The sequence below is a fragment of the Manihot esculenta genome, chromosome 5 (genome assembly GCF_001659605.2).
Source record: "Manihot esculenta cultivar AM560-2 chromosome 5, M.esculenta_v8, whole genome shotgun sequence".
NCBI classification, from domain to species: Eukaryota; Viridiplantae; Streptophyta; class Magnoliopsida; order Malpighiales; family Euphorbiaceae; genus Manihot; species Manihot esculenta.
In genome coordinates, this window is record NC_035165.2 from 28,609,908 (window position 1) to 28,637,745 (window position 27,838).

At 30.5% G+C, this 27,838-nt stretch overlaps 4 protein-coding genes and 1 pseudogene across 4 annotated transcripts; 2 read left to right on the plus strand and 3 right to left on the minus strand.

Annotated features, from left to right (window-relative positions):
- Window positions 1–2,592: 2,592 nt before the first annotated feature.
- LOC110615107 lies at window positions 2,593–4,614 on the plus strand (annotated as a pseudogene).
- A 3,284-nt stretch (window positions 4,615–7,898) lies between these two features.
- Window positions 7,899–9,873, minus strand: LOC110614936 (patatin-like protein 2). Its single transcript, XM_021756629.2, has 6 exons — window positions 9,592–9,873; window positions 9,300–9,481; window positions 9,019–9,205; window positions 8,760–8,924; window positions 8,187–8,665; window positions 7,899–8,090 (listed from the first exon to the last, which is right to left on the minus strand). Exons 1-6 carry the CDS (start codon window positions 9,724–9,726, stop codon window positions 8,042–8,044), a joined length of 1,197 nt encoding a protein of 398 aa, XP_021612321.1. The 5' UTR covers window positions 9,727–9,873; the 3' UTR covers window positions 7,899–8,041.
- A 6,396-nt stretch (window positions 9,874–16,269) lies between these two features.
- On the plus strand, window positions 16,270–19,582 carry LOC110616188 (26S proteasome non-ATPase regulatory subunit 14 homolog). Its single transcript, XM_021758537.2, has 6 exons — window positions 16,270–16,526; window positions 17,068–17,245; window positions 17,431–17,512; window positions 18,198–18,374; window positions 18,491–18,658; window positions 19,223–19,582. The coding sequence occupies exons 1-6, from the start codon at window positions 16,385–16,387 to the stop codon at window positions 19,412–19,414; spliced, it is 939 nt and encodes a 312-aa protein (XP_021614229.1). The 5' UTR covers window positions 16,270–16,384; the 3' UTR covers window positions 19,415–19,582.
- Window positions 19,583–20,140: 558 nt separating this feature from the next.
- LOC110614573 (probable carboxylesterase 2) lies at window positions 20,141–21,327 on the minus strand. Its single transcript, XM_021756136.2, has one exon. The coding sequence runs from the start codon at window positions 21,202–21,204 to the stop codon at window positions 20,236–20,238; it is 969 nt and encodes a 322-aa protein (XP_021611828.1). The 5' UTR covers window positions 21,205–21,327; the 3' UTR covers window positions 20,141–20,235.
- A 5,412-nt stretch (window positions 21,328–26,739) lies between these two features.
- Window positions 26,740–27,838, minus strand: LOC110614770 (probable carboxylesterase 2). The gene has a single exon (XM_021756426.2). It carries the CDS (start codon window positions 27,804–27,806, stop codon window positions 26,817–26,819), a length of 990 nt encoding a protein of 329 aa, XP_021612118.1. The 5' UTR covers window positions 27,807–27,838; the 3' UTR covers window positions 26,740–26,816.

Consider the following 27,838-nt stretch of genomic DNA (forward strand, 5'->3'; position numbering starts at 1 on the left):
TCTCACATAGCATCTTGGCTGCCGAGGCCGTTGTGGACTCAGGAGTCACCTCAACAGCATTTAATAGTTCATTATCTGGGGCAGAAGATAGTTGCTCCATTGCTTTCTTCCCCTTGTCAGCTGAGGGGGGAGGGGCTATCATTGCAGGCTCTGTCGTGCGAGTCCGTTTGGCAGCCCTGCTCTCGGTGGCAGGTTTTGAGGTCCGGTCCCGCTTGCCAGTCCCGCCTCTAATCACAACAGCCCCCATGGTCTGGATAGGTGGGACATCCAAAGGGGCAACCCCGGTGCCCTCCTCAGAGTTGCTCTTGGCTGACTTGCTGAGTGCGATGGGCTCCTTAGGAGTCTGCTTGGGAACAAAAGGAGTCTTAGCAAGAGCTGGGCGCCTTAGCCAGAATAGATGTCCTCGAAGCCGCAGAGCGAGAACCCCTGCCATAGACACCAAAGCCAAAGAAGGCATAGGGGCAGGGGCAATGCAACGGGTCGCAATTGCAGGATCCACCGCCTGAAAGACCTCCTAGGTTATGTCAGCCACCATCTTGTTAGCCTTAAAGGCTGCTAGAGTTGCCTTCATGCTTTTCCGAGATAGGGTGAAATTCTTTAGAAACTTGATGGTGTCTATGGATACGGTAGAAGCTAAAAAAAAAATACCAATTCGATTAAAACTCAAAGCAACAAGAGAAAAATACAACAAGAAAGAAAAATAATAATACCAGCATTCCGGCAGTCCCGAAGGCTGGACATAAACATGCACTTCTCGACATCGTACTTCTTATTTACAGAAGTCAGTCAAAGAAGGCAGACTTGGTCCAATAGGGTCAATCTGGGGAAATCGTTGCAGCCCTAAAGGACTTCCCCCCAAAAGAGAGATCAATATCCCAGTTGATCCTCGAGCTCTCTTTTAGCTCAGCTACTACAAAGGCCTAAACCCAGCTTTTTATCGAGTCTTTGTACCCAGCGAAGATGGACAACCCTATCCGGGGACCAAAATAGTAGAACCCGTGAGTGGACTTGACAAGCTGGAAGAAGGTACAGAACAACGCAATAGAAGGGGTAAAACTCCAGCACAAACAAACAGACTCAAAGCAACACATGAATAGGACGGAATTGGGAGACAACATACGGAGAGTCACCCTAAAGTGACGGTAGATTTCAATGAAGAATGAGGTAAAAGGGAAGGTCAGCCCGAAATCGCACTGTTTGAAAAAGAAAACTAGGTTGCGTCCCTGCTGGACATCTATTAGGTTCGCCGGAGGAAGTTTGGGAAGGACAATCCTCTCATTAGGAAGGGGAGCCCTAATCCTATAAATGATGGTGTCAGCGAAGTCACTGGAAAAGTAATTAGAAAGGGAAGAAGGGATGATAGAAGACATCAGACCCACAACATCATAGAAGACATCAGATCTACAACATCAGGAATTCTAATGGAAGCCATGAGAAAAGTAAGACGTACCTCAAATTAAAAAAGCGAAAATTACAGGGAAGAAGGAGAGCAAGATAGCAGAAGCGCAAAGTAGCGAGTGAAATTCAAAGCGTAAATTTGAAATGAGTGAAGGTGAAGAGAATACATTTTGACAAAAGCACTCCTAGAGCCGTGCAGTAATAATTAGAGTTTCAAGATTTACGCTCTCATTAATCATGGAATAATTAATGAACAGGTAAAGGGGCACTTGATGACTACTAGACCTTGAATACTCAGACTATGATTGAGCCCATGTTGGAAGGTTAGGCTGTAACCCTATCAAAATCCAATACACAGGTCTGTCCTCCAGTACGCAGCCCAGGCCTTGCTCGGATAGGCTGGATGGGGCAAGACTCAGGCCCAAGCGAAGGAGGTGCAGTCCAATCGACTTGATGGATCTGCGAGGCAACAGACCCTAGACATTCGATATCGTGTCCACATGTCGCTGGAAGAAATTAAATGGCTATCTGACGATGAGAAAGGATACGTCACGTCTGTATATATGACTTCGTATGATAATGATAGGATATACAAGCACGGAGCGGCGGTTACACGTCACTAGAAAACAAAAGGAAAAGAATAAAAAAAAAGTTATGAGGTAATCAAACCAAACTTACCAAAATATAACTTAAGTTTAACCTCTATTAGATTTCATAACATCAATATATATTTTATAACATACTTATATAAAATAAAACTTTTATAATATAACTAGGGAGTATCCATGATTTCCAATGATTATTTAAAATTTTAATATAAAATTAAATAATGTTGTTAATAGAATCCCTAATTAAATTGTGAAAACTAAAAATTGTTTTTACATAAAATTTTATGTTATTAATTATATCATTATTTTTATTTGAAATTGTAATGTCAAACAACTTATAAAGAAATTTATAAATATTTTTATGATAAGAGAAAAAAAAACACTAGATTTGCTTATTTTTATTTTAAAATTTATTTAATTTATATTAAAATTATATTTTATAATATCACATGAAAATTTTTAAATATTTATTATAAAATATTAATATAACAAATAAAATATAATTATTAATTAATATTTTTTAAAAAATACTAACTATTAAATAGACTATTTTCAACAAAACAGAGAATGCTCACCAGAAGTCAAGACTCCCAAAATGCGAGAAGAGATTAATTGCCTGCAAGTCTTCTCTTCTTATCGTGCCGCCCAAAGCCTCTTGCGTTCCCGTGATTTTAGCAATCAATACCAATTAAATAGGAATCCTATTCATTTCAGGAATTCTCCGATCCCCACTTTAATTAGGAAATTCTATTTCCAGATTGTAGTAGGATTTAGGGCATGTAGATCCAGTGGTCAAGTGTCCTCTGTAAGAAGATCGGTTTGATTCTATAAATACCCATGAACGATTCCTTGCATAAAGAAATGAAAACTATACGCCTCACAGTAAGCAATTCATCAGCTACATGTTATTTCTCTACCACATGGAAGGAGCAAATCCACCATTGCAGACTCGAACTGATGGAAACCTAGTCACCATTCTCAGAATTGATGGGGGTGGAATCAGAGGGCTTATCCCTAGAATTTGAACTTGAAGTAGGTTAATTCTTTCAATCGATTAATCTATACCCATGTAAAAATGCTCGGACAAATACTAACTTCTGATTCGATTTGGCCATGGTGTAGAAGCTAGATGGCGAAGAAGCAAGAATTGCAGACTATTTTGATGTGATCGCTGGAACCAGCACAGGTGGTCTTGTGACTGCTATGCTTACCGCTCCCAATGAAAAGAACCGACCCCTTTTTGCTGCAAAAGAGATCAAGGACTTTTACTTAACCCACTGCCCTAAAATCTTCCCACAACCCAAATGGTAATTTTGTGCCTCATTGTGATTTAATCGAACATATTGTGAACTAATTAACATGATCGTCTTGGGTTTCTTGTTTAAACAGTTGTCCATTACTCAGACAAGTGAAAAAGTTGATCAGAGGAATATCAGGGCCAAAGTACGATGGGAAATACTTGCATGGTATTGTCAAGGAAAAACTAGCAAAGACAAGATTACATCAGACATTGACAAACATTGTCATCCCAACATTCGATATCAAGCAACTTCAGCCAACCATTTTCTCCAGTTACCAGGTTGGATCAGTACTTTAATTCTGAATGTAATTAAGTATAAACATGGGGTAATAAGTTAATAAATTTATAATTATTATTTTCATTTTCTTACATATGGGTTAGGCAAAGGAGAAGCCTTGCTTGGATGCTTTACTCTCGAATATATGCATTGCAACCTCAGCAGCACCAACTTATCTTCCAGCCCATTATTTTGAAACCAAAGATGAGCAAACAGGAAAGTGAGAGAGTTCAACCTTATAGATGGTGATGTTGCTGCAAATAATCCGGCATTTAGTTACTTTTTTTGTTAAGTTGGTATTAATGATATGCTTAACTGTTACTTTGTAACGAAATTTTGCTTAATTAATTTGCTAACTAGTTGTCAAATTGATTCCCGTCAGGCTTTACTAGCTATTGGTGAAGTGACAAAGGAGATTATAAAGGGTAATCCAGACTGCTTCCCCACAAAAACCAATGGATTTTGGGCGGTTTCTGGTAATATCATTAGGAACTGGATCATCAAAATCACAGAAGAGATATAATGCAGAGAGGGCAGCAAAATGGGGTGTGCTGGGTTGGCTAAACAGCAGGGATCCACTCCTTTGGTTGATGTCTTCACACAAGCAAGTGCTCATTTGGTTGATTTCCTCCTTCTACAGTGTTTCAAGCCCTGCAATATGAAGAGTACTATCTGCGCATTCAGGTATATATCTATTTTTGCATTCAGCCCGAAAAGTCTCTAGTTCAAATCTCATTTGGGATGCACCCATTTGAACTTTAACTAAAATTTTTTTTTTAAAAAAAAAAATTGAAGTTCTTGGGATTATATATATTAGCAAATACTAATTGAAAATCATGCATGTCATGCATGCAGGATGATAATTAAGTGGAATGGAATTGTCTGTGGATATAGCGACGCAGGCGAAATTGGAAAATCTTGTGAGAGTTGGCGAAAGATTGTTAAAGAAACCAGTTTCCAGAGTGAACTTGGAGACCGGTAAATTTGAACCCACTGACCAAGGGACTAACGAAGAGGCTCTCAAAAGGTAATAAAGAAACCAGATGCTAGTTTTGACTTTGCAAGAAGTTGATTTGCTCATCATTAATTAATAGTTAATAGATTAAATAATTAATTATCTTGTAGGTTTGCAAAACTACTGTCGCAAGAGAAGCAGCTTCGCCTTGCTAGATCAGCCCATGGAAGACTTCTTTTAAATTCCAAATGATTAGTGTTAAGCTCTAGTTGAATACATGTAAATTCCAAATGTAAATTCAAATTGATATTTGTTTTTGTAGTTTTTTTTTTTTTTTTTTTCATTTAGTGAAAGACATGAGAAGGTTTACATGTATGTATATATACTTTCAAACTTTACTTTTTTCCAACATTTCTTATTTGAACATAAAATAAATAGAGTCTAGAGAATTTCAAGTTTTCAGAAATTATTAAAATTGTACCTGTTTAGTTAGCATTTTTAATTGACTTTTTGAGAAATTGAAAATATTTTTTTAGAAATTGAAAATATTTTTTTTTTATGGAAGGAGAAATCTCGCCAGGTGAATTTTCCATTAATCAATTTGAATTAAATAAAATTCGAGTCTATAATCATGTGAAATAACACATGCGAGCCACCACTATAAAAAAACAGTGATTTAGCGACCAAAAAGACAGAATTTGGTCGCTATTATGAAATAGCGATCATTTAGCGACCAAAATGAAATGGTCGGTGTTTAGCCAGTCGCTAAATTTTTGGCGACAATCTGGAAATTGGTCGCTAAAATAGCGGCCAATCAGCGATATTTTTTGGTCGCTAATTTGGTGTCATGGCAAATTAGTTATTAGAAATATTAGTCGCTGTGTGAAAGTAAATTGGTCGTTAAATTTTGATCGCTAAATGGTCGCTGTTTTGATCGCTATTTCGTTATTATTTGATCGCCTCAGGGAAGAGCATTTGGTCGTTATGTAGAAGTAAATTGGTCGTTAAATTTTGGTCGCGAAATAGTCGCTATTTCGTTGTTATTTGATCACTTCAGGAAAGAGCATTTGGTCGTTATGTGGTAGTAAATTGGTCGTTAAATTTTAGTCGCGAAATGGTCGCTGTTTTGGTCACTAATTTGTTCGCTATTTAGTCGCTATTTGGTCGCATCAGAGAAGAGTGATTAGTCGCTATTTCATCGCAAATTAATAGTAAAATTAAAAAAATATTTATTATTTAATTTATTTTTGTGACTGGTTAGTCACTAATAAATGCATTTAAATTTGATTTATATCATTTTTTCAATAAATTCATAAAACTGCTATAATATCAATATTTACATACATATTCCAATACATAAAATATCAAAGACAATATATACACATAAACTTCATTTCATAATTCTGCAATCTAAAAGTTCAAAACATTACTATAGTTCAACACTAAGAAACTTAAAATATCTCAAAATATATAATGGATCCAAATAGTATCAAATTCATATCATAAAATATATTATTTAAATACGTGAGAAATGACATCATGCTAATTAGGAATTAATTAGGAATTAGGGTTAGAGATTACAGATTAGAAATTAGGAATTAGGGTTAATTTTATTAGAAATTAGGGATTAATTAGGTATTAGGGATTAGAGATTAGGATTAGGAATTAGGTTAGAGTATCTTAAATTGTCAAAACGCGTCGTTTTGTATACCGAATTGAAATCACTTAATTTAAAATTTTAAATAAAATAAAATTTAATTAAAAATTAAATTAAAATTTTAAAAATAAAATGGTTGCTGATTGGTCGCTATTTAGCGACTAATTAGTTTAGTCGCTAAATATGGTCACAAAATATTCCCTCTCAAAAAATTGTCGCAATTTCGTCGCAAATATGGTCACAAATATCTCGCGCCATTAATTCCCGCTAAATTTAGCGACTATTTTATATTTGGTCGCTAAATAGCGAACGACCAAAAATTGATCGTTAAGCTTTTTGTTACATAAAAATATTATTTCATTCATTTAGTAGCAGAATGGTCGCTGATTAGCAATAAAAAAATTTGATCGCTAATTTTGGTCGCAATTTCACAATTTTTTGTAGTGCACTAATCCGATCAGAATTTTACTAAAATTTAATTTAATTATTTTTTATTTAATTTAATTATTTTTTTATTAATTCTCAAAAGTTTCTATTTTTTAATTTAATATAATTTTGAAACATATTTATTTAAATTCGTTTTTTAAGTGAATTGTTTCAAATGAATATCTCATTTTATCTCTCCCTATTTGTTTATCTCTCACCCAATCCATGTAAATCTCTTTTCCTCACTGTCTCTCACCTCTAATTTGCAATGAAAGGAATTTTTTTATGGAAAAATGAATATCTCAGTTTATCTCTATATATTCGTAAAAACTAAATTGAAGTTTTTTTACAAAAAAAAAAAACTAAATTGATGTTGAAATCAGATCGTAACATAATTCATCAACGATTTTAAAAATATTTTAATATATTTTTTAAAATTAAAATATTAATTAATAAATTTTTTTATAAAGATTAAATAATAAAATTTTCTAATAAATATGTGTTGAAATGAGGAGGGTGTAATTTAGGCATTACTTAGAATATTCAAACTTCATTTTAAAAATAGTTGATTTATTAGTTTTTTGATATGTAATTATTTAATATATATTGAAAAAATAAAATTTATTAATTTTAAGAATAATTTAGTATTGATTTTTAAAAAAGAATAATTTAGTATTATATTACGAGTAATACAAATGGAGGATACTTTAAGAAAATATTAAATAAAATTTATTATTTTAATAATATTAACTATATTTTTTAAAATATATAAAACTAAAAATAAATATATTTTTTATGAGTCAATGAGTGTAATTTAATAATATAGTAATTATAATATTTATTTTTCATATACATATATTTCTAGTCATTGATTAGAATATTCAAACTTCTTCTCCCTCATTAATATATATATAACTGTTCTGCAAGAATTTTTAGGGAAAAGAAAAATGAAATATTAAAATTATATGGAAAATAATTTTTATATAAAATTATTTTAAAGATAATTATTATTTAAAAAATAACTTACACTCTATTATTCAATTAAAATGTTAAGAATTAAAAGATGCTAGTGATATTAAAAATTCACATATAGAAAGTACAGTAATGTAATAAGATTATTAAATTTGAGAAAATGAATCTTTTTTTACCCATTAATTATTTTTTCTTTAAAAAATTATTTTTTCTATAAAAATTATTTAATATTTCTTTGATAAAAAAATTATTCATGAAATAATTAATAAATACTTGCCATTCAGAAAATATTAAAGAATAAAATATAAATTGAAATTATGAATGAATTTTATTGTCAATAAATAAATGAATTACATAGCTAAATTGAAAAAATAAATAAATAAATACATAAATGAACTCCATAAGAATCCTAATAGACAATCAACTTTCCACTGGAAATTTTGTATCTTCATTTAGAGCCTCGACTTCTCTTTGTGGAGGATAGAATCTTAGCCAACCTGTGCACAAAGATGCAGATCAAATTAACTAAATCTCGATATAAATATTTAATCTAATGGTTATTTAACTCGGTTATGAAAATTAGCTATACGTACTTCTTGAGAGCCTCTTCATTTGTAACCTCGTAAGCAGGCTCGAAGACGCCGGTGTCCAAGTTCACCCTAGCGACTCGTTTCTTGAGCAAATCCTCACCAACTTTCACAAGATTCTTCAAGTTTTCTTCAGTGGCAATATCCACAGAAGACAGGTTTCCACTCAGCGTATCGTCCTGAATTCGAATGTAATTTTCTTCAGAGTTAAGAGCTTTAAAAACTGTAGAAATGTGAAAATCAACCATGTCGCTGCTGGCTTGCATGAACACATCCACCAATGGAGTGGAGTGTTCACTGGTTAACCACCCCAGCAAACCCCACTCAGCCGCTTCATTAGCATCGTATTTTTCTTCACTTTTCGGCGAGCCTGTGCCTAAGGACAGCACCAGAAATCGGCTATATTCTGTTGGCTGTATGGGGAAAGAGTCTGAGTTATCTGATCCGTTGAGTTCTTTCATCACAGCATTCATCGCCACTAAAGCCTGGAAAATTAAACAGAATCAGAAGAATCAACCAGAGACATCAATATATACAAATCGCTGATGCTGAAGATCAAATTTCATGAGATGATCATACAGGATTATTGGCAGCCATGCCTCCATCAATAAGATCGAATTCTCTCAAAGTACTGCCTGTTGCATCCTTGGTTTCGAAACGGTGGGCTGGAAGATAAGTTGGTGCAGCTGAAGTTGCAATGCATATATCTGAGAGAAGAGCATTAATTGATGGGTTTTTCTTCACCTGAAAAAAAAAAAATTAAAAACATCAGAAACTGTAATATATGATAAAGAATAATTTCATGTGAATCAACGTTGCATGGATGCAGATGATCAACCTCATAGGTGGAGAAGACAGTTGGCTGGAGACGCTTGATATCAAACGTTGGAATGACAACATTTGTTAATGTCTGATCCAGTTTTATGTCTCCTAATTTTTCCTTCACGATTTGATGTAAATACTTTCCATCATACTTGGGTCCTGCCAGCGATCGGATCAGATTGGCCGCAGAAGCAAAGGGGGACCTGTTGCAAAATTACAGAAATTAATTACACCAATTGCAAGTTTCAGACAGTAAATCATCTTTCAAGCTTTATTGAATCATTATTTTATTATTACTTGTCTTGGTGGAAGATTTTAGGACAGTGGTGGAGATAGAAGTCTGTGATGTCCTTTGCAGCAAACAAAGGTCTGTTTTTCTCATTTGGCGCTGTGAGCATAGCAGTCACGAGTCCACCAGTACTAGTTCCTGCAATCACATCAAAATAATCTGCCAATCTTGCCTCTTCTCCATCCAGTTTCTGCACAAAGGTGAAGAAATTCTCAAACATGTCTACGTACACGAAGCCATGCATAAGCTTATGTTTATTGAACATAAAGAAAGGACTAAAAAGGGTATCCCCATATTCACCTGAAGCTCAGACTCTAAGAATCCAAGGATCGTTGCTGGTATGATTCCTCTTATTCCACCGCCGTCGATGCTGAGGATGGTGATTAAGTTTCCGTCAGTTGGAGGATGAAGGGGAGATCTTGGAGTACTTTCCATATCAGATATTGAGTGACGAAGAAATGGTAGATAGTGTCAGAGAAAGAAATCTGAGTGTCCTAAAGGAAGAGATGAAGAGGTTATTGTACGAGGTTGTGTGAAGTACTGTTAATTGAATCTTGTAATATCCCGAGCGAATTGGAAGAATACTTATAGACCTGAGGGCTGAGCACTTGATTAAATTATTGAATATTTCAACACAGTTTAGACTTGTAATGGTCAAATGTGACCCGTTTGAACTTTCACAAGTTTTTAGTAGGTCAAAATATCTCAGGAAATTACATTAAAAGAAAAAAAAAAAAGGGAAAATTCCAGGAGACAAGGGCTCATTGTCTCCATAGAACCATTAATGCAAAAATATGCTAGAACCATTATCCTTCACTCAAATTATTTTATTAAAAATAAATAATTTATATGACTAATTAACTTATTATTAAAATCATTTTCCAAAAAACCATTTTAATTTAGTAATTAAAATATTAAAATTTAAATTGTTAAAGTACTTAACATATTTTAATTAAAAATATTAATATGGAGTAATTAAGTAAATTTCATATTATTTTTAATAATACTTAAATAATAATTTATATATATATACATTTTTTTTTTAAATTTCAAATGAAGCCTTTGTGTGTTTCCATTTCTTTTCGAGGCATGTAGCAATCTTTTTCTCAGAAATAGGCATAGAAAATGATAGAATTAGACATTGCACACTTGCGAGGAAATTAACATTTATTGAAATTGTAAAATATATATATTTTTTGATATACCCGCATGTATTTTCAGACTTATTAAACGAATATTTATTTTATTTATAAGAATCGAACCATCCATTTTTCTTAAATTATATTTAGATAATCACTTCTTCATTTCTTTAAAAAAATTAATTTAATTTAATTTTTAATTATTAGATTTCGTTGAATTTCAGTTATAATTTTATAAATTAAAATTTTTAATCGATTCAATCAATTCAATTCAGTAAAAAAGAATTTAAAATCAAACTCTTCTAAGATTTATTGATCAACAAAAATCATTAACTTTAACGTAACACATTTTTCTTTGAAATTTTCATAATAAATTTTAAATTATAATTATATATTTTTTATTTTTTAATTTTATAACTGTTATTTTAATGTTAAAAAATTTTTATTTTTATTTTATTTTAATTAAATTTATATAGATTGATATTATATAGATCGATCATTAATATGGATTTTATTAACTATATTATATAAGTAAAAATTAAAAAAAATAACCATTTACCAAATTAAAGTCAAATATGATTTTCTATATTAAAATAATATGTATAAAATTAAAAATACAAAAATATATAATGCCATACTAATAAATATAAATTTTAATTTTAATCTAGCTACCTATAAATCTTTAAAATAAAAAAATTACATAATTATAATTTATAATTTATTACAAATATTTTTATAAAAAAATTTAAAGAAAATAAGTTAGTAAATATTTAATTTAAGTCGTGCAGTCTTTGTGCTAACACCCTTCGCCAAAGGGATACATATGCTTCCAACTACCGAGTTGTGCCCCCAGCTTTGTCAAAGATCATTGTTTTTTCTGAAAAAAAAAAAAAAGAATAAATACACATTATTTTAAAACCCTATTTACAAAAAATAATTTATATTTGAAAATATTTTATATAAAAAATATTTTCAATAAAATAACTTATCTTACATTATTTAATTTTAATTTAAAAAATAAAATATACTAATAAATATATATAAAATTATTAATAAAATTTTAAAAAGATAGAAAAGAATTTTTTTTAAAAAAATATTTTTCTTTTGACCGATATAAGTTAAAAATATAAGTTGAAAGAAGTATTGAAATCACGAAAGTTAAACAAATTTTAAATCTGTTTAATTTTTTGTTATTAAAATTATTATTGAGAAAAATATGTTTTCAACATAATAACTAAAATATTAAAATTTAATTAAAAAATTATTTATAATATATTTTAGTTACAAAAATTTTATACCAAGTAATTAAGCAAATTTCAGATTATTTTTAATAATATTAAAATAATAATTTCTCAAAATGTTTTTTTTTTTCCTTTTAATTTCAAATGAAGCTTCTGTGTGGTTCAGCTTCTTTTGGAGGCATCTAGCATTTCTTTTTCTCAAAGATAGAATTTTATGGTTTTGAAAATGATAGAAAGTAGACTTGGTACATAGAATTATATGGAAAAGATCGATTGTGAAGATATTTCTTGGTTAGACTATCACAATTCCTTGGAGGCATGTAGCATTTGGACACTTGCCGGAAAATTCATTAATTCTCAATATTGAATCGAATATTTTTTTAATTAATTTTATATATTTTTTATTTTATTGAAAAATAAAAAAAATTAATTTAATAAAAATATATTAAAAATATTAAAATTGTCTTGATCAATTATTTAAGTAAACCGATCATATGATTGTGTTTTACATAACCAATAACTGCAAGATTTTGATTATATTCCAGTTGAAAGATTAAAGCAGCAATTTGCCCAAATCATTAAGTAAATTAATATTTTGCTCAAAAATAGAGAGCGAAAAAATAATTTAAATTTGAAATAAAACACTAGATCTCCTCATTCGAAGTTGTGAAACTCCACGCGATTTTCCTTCCTTCAGCACGGTATGATATCCTCCTCAAAGCAAGGATTACTCTCCTGAATGGAAACATATTAAAGTATGATTCCTAAATGGAAGCAATAAAACTTTCTTATTTCTAAAAAGATTCTACTAGGATTCAGCACCTATTTAAGTTTATCTTTATGGACAGTCGTATATATTCTATCATTATCTCTTCCAGTCAATTTTCTCATCTTTTTTTATATTTTCGTTCAAGTCATGAGTAGTTAAATTCTTTATTTCTAATTAAAATTAGGTTGAAATTTCAATTTATCCATGAATTTTGAAATCTAAACATAATTGTTCATCTTTTATTTTTTCAATATTTATGTAATTTCAATGCTTAATATTATTATTGTTTTGCTATTCGATCAATATGGCCTATTGTTCATATTTTCAAAATGATATATTGTTAGTTTGGATACTTAAAATCCGTAATTGTTTAAGTTATTTAACAACAAGTAATAATTAGTGTAACCCCTAAAAAATTGCATGATCTAACTTAACTCACCGTGTGGTTTGATTTGTTGGTTATAATTAAGTCTCTCTAATTCTTAAAACAGTTGATAAATTAAAATTTTAAAAATATTTTTTTTGGATGATTTATTGACTAGGGTTAATTGACAAACGTTTTCTAATTAATTTAAACTTAATAAAAGATTCGTCATGAGGAGCGTTTTTTTATAACTATAACTAATTTATTGAAATAAATAAATGTATATTTTTGTTTCTATCATCAATTCTCTAAAACTAAAATGGATCATAATCTTCAACTAGAAATTATTTGTATTAATTTGATTCTCTTTTGATTATTGCTTTTTTTTTTATTAACTTGATTATTATTTTGTCTTCTCTTTTAATCAAACTCCTTTTTTTATTTTTATTATTTATTTTTCTAGTTATTGTTTGGAAATTCTTAGTGTCAATTCTACGTTTATTCGATCTTATTTCTCATTTGTTAGCGCTATTTTTTGTGGATTCGACACCCATAAAAAATTGACGCCGTTTGCCAGAGAATTGATTTAAATTTTTTTTTTATGACTAAGTTTGATCATGAAGTGCGATCGTGAGATTGAAAGGATTGCCAAAAGCTTGTGAAAACAAGTCACATTAAGAAAACAAGTCACATTAAGGAAACAAGTCTCATCAGTATCCACTTCTGTAGCCTGTAAAGAATTAGCCCAAGAACCAGAAATTCTTGCTAAAAAAAAAAAATTCAAAATCAGCTCCTGAAAACAGCTACTATAGAGGCAGTGCAGTTACAACAACACCTGAAGAGGCAGAAAATGCAGCTGTCCTTATTAAATTAAAGGCTAAAATCATTAAATAAAGAGCTTCAATGGTACAAGAAATGACACTTAGTGAATTAGCAGCTCCCGTGGGAGATCAAACAACGTTATGCATTATATTCTCACCTTTAACAATTCTTTTTAAACTGAAAACTGAATTAATTCATCTTCTTTTAAAATTTAGAAGTCTAGAAAATAAAAATCCACACAAAAACCTCAAAGAATGCTATATTGTTTACTCAACCATGAGATTTCAAGGTATAACCAAATAACATATTAAATTGAGAACCTTTCCCTTTCCCTTGATGAATTTGCTAAATACTTATTATTTTACTTGTCATTCGGATCAATTACCTCACGGGATAGGATAGTAAGAGTCTTCTTAAGCAAATATTTTATAACTCTATAAAGTACTAGAACCGGTTATAAATAATTATTATATTTTATAAAAATATTTTTAATATATAAAAATACTATCAAAGTTAATAGTAAGGATTGCACACAAAAATATTTAGAATTATAATATTATACTGCTATTAAACTATTTTATAACTCTACACAGTATTAGAACCAATTATAAATAGTTATTATATTTTATAAAAATATTTTTAATATATAAGAGTATTATAAAAGTTAATAGTAAAGAAATTGCACAAAAATATTTAGAATTATAATATTATACTACTATTAAATGTATATAAAATTACTCTATTGAATTAATTACTTAATTTATTTATTTTTTCTCTTTAATAAATTATAAATAATCCGTATAAAATATTTAAAATTATTATATTATCTTATTATTAGATATTATAGGAAAACACTGAATTATTTATAATTTATAAAAGAGAAATAAATTAATTAATTAATTTAATTATAGAATAAATTAATTAAATTTATTGTCTTTAATAAATCATAAACAATCGAATGATAGCGTAAAATATTTAATCACAGCGTAATTTTATTTTATAATTTTAAATATTAATATATTTTATATATTAATATTTAATATATTTTATTATTAATATTTAAATTAAAAATATTACTGACCCTATATAATTTTAATATTATAAAATCAATATTATTATGTAATTATGTACATTGCCATAAAATTAATATTATTCTGTGATGATATACGATGTAAATTTAAATATTCATATTAATTAATTAATTAATTAATTTTTTATTAATTATTTAATTATGTGTTCTTGAACATATATTTAATAACAGGTAAATAAATTTATAATTAGTATTATTTAATTATAATATTATTATAATAATGTATTAAAATTAATAAAATTTATTATAAAAAATTTATTATAATAAAAAATATAATATAAATAAAATTATTAAATTATTATGATATAAAAAAATATATTAATTAATATAATTATAATATTTTAATAATTAAAAAATAAAAACATTATGGTTTGGCGTCACTGTGAATAGGGTCACGCGATTTAAAAAAAAAATATTTACATTTTAGTATCTGGATATTACTATTATTAATAAGTCAGTCTTTATATTTTCAGAAATCTATTAAAATGTCCTTAACTTTTATATCCGTCAATGAAATAGTCATTATCTTTTCCATTAAAAATAGATAAAGAATGAGAGAGAAAAATTTTAAAATCCAATTTTATCTTCAAATAAAACCTTTTATTTAGTTATTGGATATTATTATTATTAATAAGTCAGTTCCTATATTTTCAAAGATATATTAAAAAAAAATAAAAAGAAAAATCAAAATAGAATAAAAAAAACAGAAAAAAAAGAAAAATCAAAGAAGAAGAAGAGGAGGTGGAAGAATGTAATTTTAAACTGTCATCTGATAGTCAAACTCTAAATTCATAAATTTTTTATTTTTTTTCTAAATTGACAATTTTTTTATTTTTAATTTTAAATTAACAAAAAGTCCCGTAAACTGAGCCTCACTATGAGGAAATGAGGAATACCAATGGCACCATCCTGGGCAAGATCAACATCTATAAAACATCCCATGAAGTTGTCCATAATATGGGCGTCTATAGAATTCACCTTATTGGGAGGGAGGCCATGAATTTGTACCCAAATTGGTGTTTCTGTGAAAGTGAGCTCTTCAAAAGGCGTATCTGCTGGCCGGTCTCTAATGATGAGAAGTTGATATGAATAGACCAAGGTCTATTATCTAGAACGAATTTAATGATGAAAACAATATATTTTATAAAAAGTGAAAAATTATTTTATTTTATTTTTAATAATAATATTTTTAGACTCTCTTTATTTTATAAAAAATATTTTATAGAAAAATATTTTTTAATATTTAAAATAATTAAAAAATTAATTAAAAGAAAATGTTAAATCATTAAAGAAAGGGATTTTTTTTTCAAACGAGAAATGCAAAATTTTTTTAGAATATTTATATATAAGTTTGTTAATATATATTATTTTTTAATTAAAATTAAATAATAGAAATTAAATTATTTTTTAAAAAACAATTTTCAAATTATTTTTAAAAATAAAAGGAAAAGCAGGCTAGATTATAACTTTTATTAAATAGTAGAATTATATTGTAATTAAACCAAAAAGAAAAAAAAAATTTCTCTATCTTTGCAGCTGCAGCTCATATAAATACCAGAACCGCACAGAGGGTGGAGCTATTGATGGGAGAAGTCCTGTCTTGCTACAAAAGAAAACTCCATAGCGATAGATCCTTTGTTTGCTTAGCTAGAAAGTGAAAGCGAGAAAATGTCCGGCATGGAGAGACTGCAGAGAATGTTTGCGGGTGCAGGAGGCGCTCTAGGTCACCCACCCCCTGATTCTCCAACTCTTGATTCATCGGAGCAGGTCTACATCTCCTCTCTTGCCCTCCTCAAAATGCTTAAACACGGTACGATTCTCAACAATCTAGACCAAAAGTTGCACCTAGACCTACCTGGACAATTAAATTTTAGGCTTTTGTTGAAACTTTTGTTCTATTTGCTCGTGAAGCTAAGTTAGGGTTTGTCGATCTCATATGTGATTTTTGGGTTCATTTCAGTATCGCGCTTGATGCATTAGGATTGTATGCATTTTATGCAATTTAAGGATTTCGATTCTGTATTGTGTTTGTCTTTAGTTTAACACATGCTCTTTTAATTGAAGTTCTAATTTGCAATTGCAATTCTTTAATTCCTTCCGTCACTTGAACCTTTCGTTTCATTTTTGTGTAGTTGTATCCTGATTATTTATACTCTTATATGCCTTGCATTTGTTTACTTGTGTCACCATTCTAAATAGTTTTGATGGTGGATTTTTGCTCACGTGTTGGATGTGAATTTTTTTTTTTCTTATTTTTGGTTCCTTTGGTTTGTTTGAGACTTCTAAAGATCATGAAGTAAAATTGCACTCATGTTCATTTTAAAACGTGAATTGGCTGACGTGAATAATAGGAAGAGCTGGGGTCCCCATGGAAGTGATGGGCTTGATGTTGGGAGAGTTTGTGGATGAATACACTGTACGTGTTGTTGATGTCTTTGCAATGCCTCAAAGTGGTACTGGTGTTAGTGTTGAAGCTGTTGATCATGTGTTTCAGACTAACATGCTTGATATGCTCAAACAGACTGGAAGGTAGTCTTCAATAAACTATATTTAGACTAAATTGTATTCTGCAGTTTATATATTGGTATTTTTCTTTTCTTGTGGTATGTTGGGTGCTGCGGATTGGCAATTTGTTTTTGCTTTGTTGGATATCTCACTTTCTCTTCTCAGATCTTTCATTCCTGGTAGCTTATTTCATATATTTGGTCTTGCAGGCCAGAGATGGTTGTTGGGTGGTACCATTCCCATCCTGGATTTGGCTGTTGGCTATCTGGCGTTGATATAAACACACAACAGGTTTAGTGGATTATTTAACTTAGAACTGATGCTCCAATAAACTGTTGACTTAATATTTATGCTACCAGGAAAAAAAATGCTTAATGTTTACTAGGCTTGAAGAGGGCCAATACTTCTAATTGGTTTTATGGCAAAGCAGTAAAGGCTTTTTACTGTAACTAGTATGATTTGCTAGCACTTTATTGGAGCTTACATAGTTAGGACATCATAATTTGAGACCAGAATGTGATGTATGAACTGACTGATGTATTTCTAGATCAGGGTTTCTCTTGTTCTGAGGACACTACTGTAATTGAAAGGCTTAGAATTTTCAGCATTCCATATATCATTGGAAAAAATGATGGTGAACTTTCAGCACCTTCTCATCTCTGGCAATCTAATGCTTGAAAATATGGTATTTTGACATATGTCGTGTAGGAAGAAATATTTTAGCTTTCTTTAGGTTTCCCCCCTTACAAGGTTTATTCAACTTGATCTTGAAAACTTGAGATTGTGGTTGCAACTGCTGACCTGAGCTGGCAATGGATAGTGAATGATTCTATGGAGTTTGGCAAATGACTGGAAGTTGATCACTCTAGATTAAGATCGGCTCTTAGTTGCAATTTCTTATATTTGACTGTTGTTCATCTTGAGTTTGTTGCTATTAATTGGCCACATCATTCATGATGTTTGATATTACTTGCAGAGTTTTGAAGCTCTGAATCAACGGGCTGTGGCAGTTGTGGTGGATCCAATTCAGAGTGTTAAAGGAAAAGTGGTGATAGATGCTTTTCGCTTGATTAATCCACAAACAATGATGCTTGGCCAAGAACCACGGCAGACAACTTCCAACCTTGGCCATCTGAATAAACCATCCATTCAGGTGAATGCATGTCAAAAATGACCTTTTACTTAATTTCTCTCTTTTTCCCCTTTTCCTCTGACAGCTATTTTCCTGTTATACTATAACTTATGATATGCTTTTATCAAATGTTTCAGGCATTGATCCATGGATTGAACAGGCATTATTACTCAATAGCCATTAATTACAGAAAGAATGAATTGGAGGAAAAAATGCTTCTTAACCTTCACAAAAAGAAATGGACAGATGGATTGACACTCAAGCGGTTTGATACTCATTCTAAAACCAACGAACAGACTGTTCAGGTGAGTGATGGTTACATAATTGGAGCTTACTAGTCTTCATATGGGATATTGACTCTAATTGGGGTCTTTGGTGATATATAATGTCCAGATCTTCTAATATGTGGTATAAATTTTGTGGAGAGAAACAAATGTGTAAAAATAAATGTATTCAGCTTAATAGCTTTCCAGTTGAGTCCATTCAATGCAAGGCCAGCGTGTTTATTAGACAAGGAAGCTTGAGTGAAATCCAAAACACAACTCTACATTGAGGCACTACGGTTTCTCTGCAGCCCTACTTAGTATGCATTGTGGTATCATATATCCTAGGTAGTGTTGGGGTAAAAATTTGAGTTAATAATAATCTGACTTCTGCAGTGGTCACAGTATTGTCTGCATACATTTTAAGCCCCAATGGGTCTAGCGGAACAGAATCACTCATTAACTTAATTCTGGAATTTGACACTGACATCATATGGGCCATGCCAATTTCATTACTCTTTGTTCTATTGGGTATTTGGGAAACAATGATAAATATTTTCTCGGTAGACAAGTGATGGTGATCTTGGTTTGTCCTGGAATGAACAGGAAATGCTGAACTTAGCTATTAAATACAACAAGGCAGTGCAAGAGGAAGATGAGCTGCCACCTGAGAAGCTAGCAATTGCAAATGTGGGAAGGCAAGATGCAAAGAAGCACCTTGAAGAGCATGTGTCTAACTTGATGTCTTCCAACATAGTCCAGACTTTGGGTACCATGCTCGATACAGTTGTGTTCTAGACCAATACTTTTTACTTGCGTTGCTGTATTCTATGTCTCAAGTAAAACAAATATCGGATTTTATATTTTTTTAATTTGCTTTTAACTCGGTTATTTTTGTTGTCATACTAGACTATGTCGTGGATTCCCGTTTGGTAAGTTGAGGAAACAATTTAAAAGTCTGTTTTAGCTTGCTGTTTGAACTTCTGTTAAGAGAAAAATGAAAACTTTTTATAAGTATATTAGTTAGAAAGTATTAAAAAATAATTTAAAATTAATTTGATAAAAACGTTAAAATAACAAAATATTTTTTTCTGGGACATTTGAAATTGTGTTTTTTTTTTTTCTTAAAAAAAATGCATTTTGGCCTTCAAAACTAACATACCAGTTTTTATTTCTATTTCTTCGAATACTAGATTTTGTTTAACCAATTTCTTCTATAATATTTAAGAGCTTACAGATGAATAATTTTTTTTGAAGATTCGTTACTTTTGGCCTTTAAGATGTCCATTGATTTGTCCAGCCAAGTGTTAAGGAGGTAAATCCTGGATTTCAATTCATGAGGTTTATTGCAGACTAGAGTATGGCTATGTTTTCCGAATCTATGTTACAGCTTCATTGACGAGCGCTGATCCTGAAGAAATTTATTTCCTAATTGCCATAAAATGAGGGCAGAAGCAGACAGACGGTAGGAGATGGTTTCTTTTTTGTGGAGCTTGTGGCTTGTAAAGTGGTCAAAAGGCGCTATTAGCAATGTAAATCGATTTCTTTTTTTTTTTTTTTCCACATAAAACAACATTAGAAAGTAACACACAACATCAAATCGAAAACCCTCTATCAAATCAATGTCTTGCTTTACCGAAGAAAGAAGCAAGATCTCTGAACATGCTCTTAGCATTCTCAGTATTGGGATCGAATATATGGAAGACGTGATCCTCTCCTCTAATCTCCACAAGTTTTGCAGTCCCTTTCCATCCGCTGCTCAATAATTTTTCATAATAAAGCTTTCCTCTATCTCTTAATATATCTTTATCTGCCACAATAACAAGGACCCTATTGCAAGCCAGCCCTTCAAGACTGGGAGATCCATCAGCAAATGGGTTGATGAGTGGATCATCACATCCTTTATGGGATGGGCAGATGAACGTCCACCAGTTATCCACCATTGATCTTCTTACATGATCAATCTTCTCTACTCCAACGGGATCTTGCCCCCAGAAGTAAGGATGAATCATAGCGACGCCTTCAATCTTCAGCTCTCTACTCAGTTCTGATCCCTTGAGCTTCAACGTCAAATGATGGGTCATATTAGCACCGCAGCTATCTCCTCCCAAGAACACCCGTCCAAAATCAGCATAATCCTTGAGCCACGCCTCCTTCCCGTCACCTTCACCAGCATGAGCAGCCACCCAGTTCAGTGCAGCCCACGAGTCCTCATATGCAGCCGGAAGAGAGTTCTCCGGGGCTAACCTATAGTCAACCGACACAAGAACAATGTTTGCCTCAGCCACTAGCTTGTTGAGAGATCGATGGTACAAGGGGTCAGCAGTGGATGATATGAAGAACCCACCACCATGAAAGTAAATAACGAGAGGAAGCTTTTGGCTAGCTTTTGCTAAACTGGGACGGTAGAGCCTCGCCGAGACACGAGTTTCCGGTACGATAACCGTGTCTTTGGAGAAAACACCAGTTTCAGGATCCAAACCTGCAGGAACAACTTCTGTGCCGGCAAATCGCTCGATGGTCCCGTCTTTGTACACCCGAAGGTAAGGAAAAACATCATGAGACACTTGTGCTTTTTCTGAAACCATTTGAATCCAGATCTATAGAGAAGGAGAGATATTAGTGAACTGAAGAAGAAGAATATAATTTCTATGAGCAGAAGTATGAGGTTTATATACACCAGAGAGTGGGCTGCCTTTTCTTCTTTCTTTATTTCTCCCCGAAATGAAGGGCGAAGGAAATTATTATTATTATTTTTTGTTTTCCGTGATTTGGGACATCCTGGATATATTCGTCATTTTGTTTTATATTAACATAAATATATATAGGAAAATTACCATTACATCTGAAGTTTTTAATAAATTTACTAATTTATCCTTATTTCTAAATAATGTATTTTATAAAATTATACTATTTAATTATTATATTAAAAATATTAATTAATTTATTTTAATTTTAATAAAAAATTAAATGATATAAGTATTTAAAATTATGAAAATTAAATAATATAAAGTTTTAAGGTAGTTAATAATTTTTTAATGAAATGACTAAAAAATTAAAATTTATATAATGTAAGAAAGTTTTAATTAAATAATTTTAATATAGTGATGAATTAATAAATTTTTTAAAAATTTAGAGATTTAATTGTAATTTTCCAAGTATGATTTTGTTGACTAAATTGTAGCCACATGGCATAGGTTTTGTCGTGGCATGGCTTTTAATTTTTAAAGAAAAAAAATCGTGACATGGCTTTTAAATTCAAATTTCATTGAAAACGTTTTAAATGATATTAGAATTAATTTGGATTAATTCTAATCACTTTGGTTTTAAATTAAAAAAAATAAATATACAAAAAAATTAAAAAATTTAAAGAAATTTAGCATAGAGTCTACCAAAAGTGGACTAAAGAAATTAAATTAGACTAGCACTTTATGATGGAAAAGAAAATCTATATTACATGTTTTTTTAAGAGAAAATTCTCATAGTTTTTAAATTCTAATAATTTTTAATTATTTTAAAAAATTAAGATATTTTAAAAGTTTAAATATAAATATTTTTCTATTAAAAAATTTCCATTCTACCAATTTGCAGGTTGAAAGTGAAGATTTCTCAAAAAATTTAAAAGGCAATAAGCTCTCCAAACATTAATCGAAAATTTTTAAATTATTAATAAAGCCTTTAATTAAATTTTGAAAAAATATTGTTCTAGCTCCTGCAAATAAATTTGAGCATAAATTTTCTCTTCTCACTTTCTTTACCCCATTCATCCGGTACAATTATTTTATGGTTGTTTTATCTACACAATCAAAATCTTATTCTGGAGTAAGAAAATATAGTAATTGAATTAAAATCATGCAAATTGAATTAAAGGCTCTTCAAATAAATAATACTTAAATTTTAACCAAATTACTCATAGGAAAAAGAGGTTATTGCTTCAAAATGGATTTTCAGAATAAAATACAATCTAGATAAATCAGTAAACAAATACAGAGCCACATTAGTGACAAAAGGATACAACCAACTACCTAATATTGATTATCATGATACTAAATTTATAACTATAAGAGCTTTATTAGTTATTGCTACTACAAAGAATTGATAAGTGTATCAACTGAATATTAATAATGTCTATCTATATGGATATATCGAAGAAGATTTATATATGCAAGTATCAGAACGATATCCAGTACTAGAAGGGCAAGGTTGTAAACTAATTAAAAGCCTTTAGGCCTCAAGCAAGCTGGAAGGCAGAGGAATATTGAGCTTACCCAACATTTTGCCATTTTGAGTTCAAACAATCTCAAAGTTGATGACTGTTTATTTACAAAAGACTCTAATGATTATTTTTTGATATTAATTATCTATGTTGATGACATTCTAATCACAATACCTGATGAACAACTAATTATGCAAACAAAGGCTTACTTACACAAAGATTTTACAATAAAAAACATGAGACATGTTCGTTACTTCCTGGACCTATAAATAGCAGGTCTAAGGAAGGAATCTTCTTACATCAACAAAAATATGTTTAAGATATCATCTCGGACACTAGGTTAGAGAATGCCAACATAGCTTCTTTTCCTTTTCCAAAAGGTTTAAAACTTAACACAGACACAAAAAAACTTTTATATAATCCTGAGCAATACAGAAGGTTGGTGGGACATTTGCTATACCTAGGACTCAGGTCACACACCCTGACTTAACCTACTTTACATAACAGCTAAGCCAATACATGTAGAGTCCGAGAAAACCTCACCTTGATGTCGCGCTATAAATTAACCCTAAGAAAGGATAATTCTTTCCCGCAGCTAACAACCTTAAGCTTTCTGCCTTCTGTGACTCAGAATGAGAAGTTTGTCCTAACTCTTGGAAATCTCTCCCGAGATTCTATATCTTTCTTGGCTCTTCGTTAATTTTCTAGAAAACAAAAAAGCAAACAACAGTTCATAAATCATTAACTAAAGCACAGTACAGAAGTATGACAAATACATTATACAAGTTAAAATGGATTTCTTACCTCCTACGAGTGTTATATGTTACCACCACCTTTCCTGCCCCCCTTTACTTTGACAATAAAGTAGCTTTCCATATCGCGGCCAACTCAGATAAACTGTCATGTTATTTGTAATCAACTAATAAAAGGATTCATTGTCACTCATCATATCTCTTCTAAATAACAACTCACAAATCTCTTTTCTAAGCCCTTTGGCATGATAAGTTTTCACTATCTTCTCTCTAAGATGAGACTACTTAGTCCTGAGGCGTTTTCATCTTGCGGGGTGGGTGAAAAGAATAAAACTCTAAAACCCCCAAATCCAAATGACAGGTGATGCTAGCATTTTATAAGAAACAGGTAAAATGGTATGCTAAAGTAGAAAGAGAAAACAATCGTTTTACTTGTTCCTAAGGCACCCAAAAGAGCGATTTTATTTATTAGCAGACACTTTTCTGTTTCTTTTCTCTTCTAGAATGATCCCTAATGTGTATAAATAAGTGCAATGATGAAATAAAAAATTCATTCCATTTCAATATTTTTTGCCAAACACTTTTTCTTATAATGAAGGATGCAATAGAAAGAAATACAGAGAGAATAAGTGTCCTGCTCCTAATGGTAAAAGTGAACCCTTTAGTTTTTCATTCCAAATTAAAGAATTCGAAGTGAATTAAATCTCCCCAGGTAGGATTCAAATTTACAACTAGTCAGTTAACAATTGACTGCTTCACTACTGAACAATAGACTTGAACGTCGGAGTAGTTATTAACAATATACCAACTACCCCATAATTTTTTTTTAGTTTGTCAAATAATAAAAAACTTAATTCAGGTGACATTAATAATGTATTCATGACATACCTTATTGTATAAGAAAACTCGAAGTGGCCAAAAAGGGCGGTTAATATCCCTACGCTAAAGAGCAAAAGATGGAATTTAGGGGAGATAAATATTTTTATTAATTGAATCTTTAAAATTACTTAATTTTGTTATTAGAAAAATATTATTTTTATTATATAATTTATTAGTATTTTAAATGTAAAAGATATGAAAAATATTTATCAGAAAAGTGATTTTTCAAAACAACTAGAAGGTAAATTGAAATTGAGAGCAATCCATGATCTATTGATTGGAAACATAAAACCAAACCGTTTATCTATTATACGATATTATTTCAATTAATTTTAATTTAATTCAAAGCATCCGGTGAAATCTTAAAGGAAGGATCCAGAAGGTATCAATGCTTATACAGGACTTTATAAATCAAGCACTAATAGTTGAAGAAGTACTTTCCCACATTTTGAAATTTGGGGCCTAACTTAATTTTCCGATGACTTTTGAGTCCCTCCGAATTAAATCAGATGGCGACTGACCAGATGAGGCGTTTACGTACGGAAACGTGGAGTTCGTTGTGTACCACACAATGATACTCTTATTTTATTAATAATAATTTTTATTTTTAATTTAATAATATCACCGATCATTTTATTTTATATTTAATAATATAAACTATATTTCTCTTTAATTAATTGGTTTTCTTCTATTAATTAATTAATTCATTATATTATTCAACTAAGATTAATTGGAGAGTGATGATGAGAGGAAAAATCTGAGAATGATTAATTAAAGAGATACCAAATCAAAATCTTTGAATTTTTAATATTTTTAGAATCACATTCATTCCAAAATGTTGATATTGATTTTGAGAATGACGATGGAAGGGAATCCATGATTCGCCTTCAATTCATTACTATTTTCATGCATTATCACTTCATTTATGAAGGTTAGTTGGAGTAGATCTCGCAACGTGCTGATTTTGGTTCGATTTTATACAATTCAAAATTTTTATTTTCTTAAAATTATAATTTTTATAAATAATTTATCCACCTTAAAAAAAAATAAGATCTTCAAATTTCAGACTAATTATTTTTTTAGTTTCAGATTAATTTATAAATGATACTATTTTTTGATACAATATTAATTTAAATTTAAATTAATCTTATTTATTTTTTTTTTCAAATCGATACGTGACCGAATTTGAATTAGAGGATGGATGGCAGTGTATTTCCGTGATAGAATTGCTATACACCTTTGAATTTTGTTATCAATGGTCAACAACATGCATTTAAATTCATCGGCCAACCACCGTTTCATTTAAGACATCCTCTTTTTCTCTCTATCTTTTTTTTTCTTTTTTCTTTTTTCTCTAAGTAAAATGACTTTTGTCTGATTAGTAGAAGTATACACTTTCATGGAACGGCAGGAGAATTATAAATTCCACTATATATTTTTAATTATATAATTTTAATATAATTATTATGATACAGGACTCACTCTATTTTATAATTTTTATCTATTTTTTATTGTTTTAAAAAAATATTATTTATATTTTTAGTCTATAATAATATATAATTTATTTAATTTTATCTTATTTTTTAAAAAATTTAATATTTAATAAAATTTAATATATTTAAAATAAATATAATAAAAAATTATATTTTTTAATATATATATATTATATACAAAAATTATGAAAAATGGCGAGTAGAATAAATGAACAGTACTTGATTGCTGAATTCTTTTCTCATTAATAATCAAAGAATTCACGTCTTTTATTTTGATTTGATTGGCCAACAAGAAAATAAATTAGTTGTCCTTTGCTACAACCCATGTACACGATAATTTTTTATATTCTTATATAAAAAAAGTAACTTACTTAGGTCATTTCCGTAATTTAATTGCAATTCTCTAACTGAGCGTAATAAAATTTGCTAATATATTTTTAAATTTATTACACTTCAAATTATATTATTGATATTATTATATTTTATAAATTAAAAATAAATTTATTTATTGAAAATTTAATTTATATACTAAGTATTTTATCTTACTTTCTAGAAAATAAATTTTTAAAAGTATACTTTCAAATGGAGAATTTTGAACCAAACAATCTTTCAAAATGAAATTGGAAAAAAATCCTTTCAAAAATTAAAGGATGAGAATTTTTTAGAAAAAAGAAATTAAATGATCACGATATTTATATGGTAAAGGTTATTCTTTTGTGGAGTGTCGCACATCAACAATCTCAATCAAGATCAGCATTTAGGTTCATGGGGATTGGAAATCTAGCTGTAAAGGTAAGATTAATTCACAACTCCATCCCACACAAATTGACACAAATTAAGCAGCAGCCAACACAAAGCCATTACAAAGATCCTATGTTGCTCCTATTGATGTAAGAAGCCCAGCGTTTGATCAAAAGATAAGCATTTTCACAGTCAGGTTTAAAGATATGAAAAACATGATCTTCTCCTTTTGTCTCCACAATCTGTGCTTTACCTTGCCACCCACTTTTCACCAGATTTTCATAATAAAGCTTCCCTCTTTCGCACAAGATATCTCTCTCTGCTACGAAGATCAGCACACTTTCAGTCGCCAGCTCTTTAAGACTCGCTGCTCCTTTCACAAATGGGTTTATGTATGGATCATCACAGCCTTTATTTGAAGGGCAAACGAACTTCCACCAATTATCTACCATTGATTTTTTTTCACTTTGATTTGCTTCTTCTCCAATTGGATCTTTTCCCCAGAAATAAGGATGGATCATAGCTATGCCTTGAAGCTTCTGCTTCTTCTTATTTGAAGCTTGCATGTTTGAGTCCTTCATTCGTAAAGCTAAGTGGTGTGCAATATTAGCGCCAGCGCTGTCTCCTGCTAAAAACACTTGCTCAAAGTCTGCATAATCCTCAAGCCATTCTTCAGTGCCTGTGCCACCGTCTACGTGGGAAAACACCCATTGAAGGGAAGCCCACGAATCGTCATAAGCAGCAGGGAGCGGGTGTTCTGGGGCTAGCCTGTAATCTACTGAGACAACAATGATTTTACCCTGGAAAACTAGCTGGTTCAGGCAATGGTGGTACCTGGGTTCAGCAGGAGATGCTATGCAAAACGCGCCGCCGTGAAAGTAGACTAGAAGGGGAAGCTTTTGATCGTTGTTAATGAAATAAGGACGGTAGAGCCTGGCTGAGATGGTGGTCTGTGGGGTGATTAGGGAGACGTCTTTGGATAAAACGCCGGTTTGAGAATCTAAGCCGGCGGCCGTAACTTCTGTTCCGGCATATCTCTCGATGGTTCCGTCCTTGTACACTCGAAGATAAGGAAAAAGCTCTTTAGAAATTTCTTTGCTTGGAGCCATTTGCAAAGCAAGCAATGAAACAGAGGCAATGG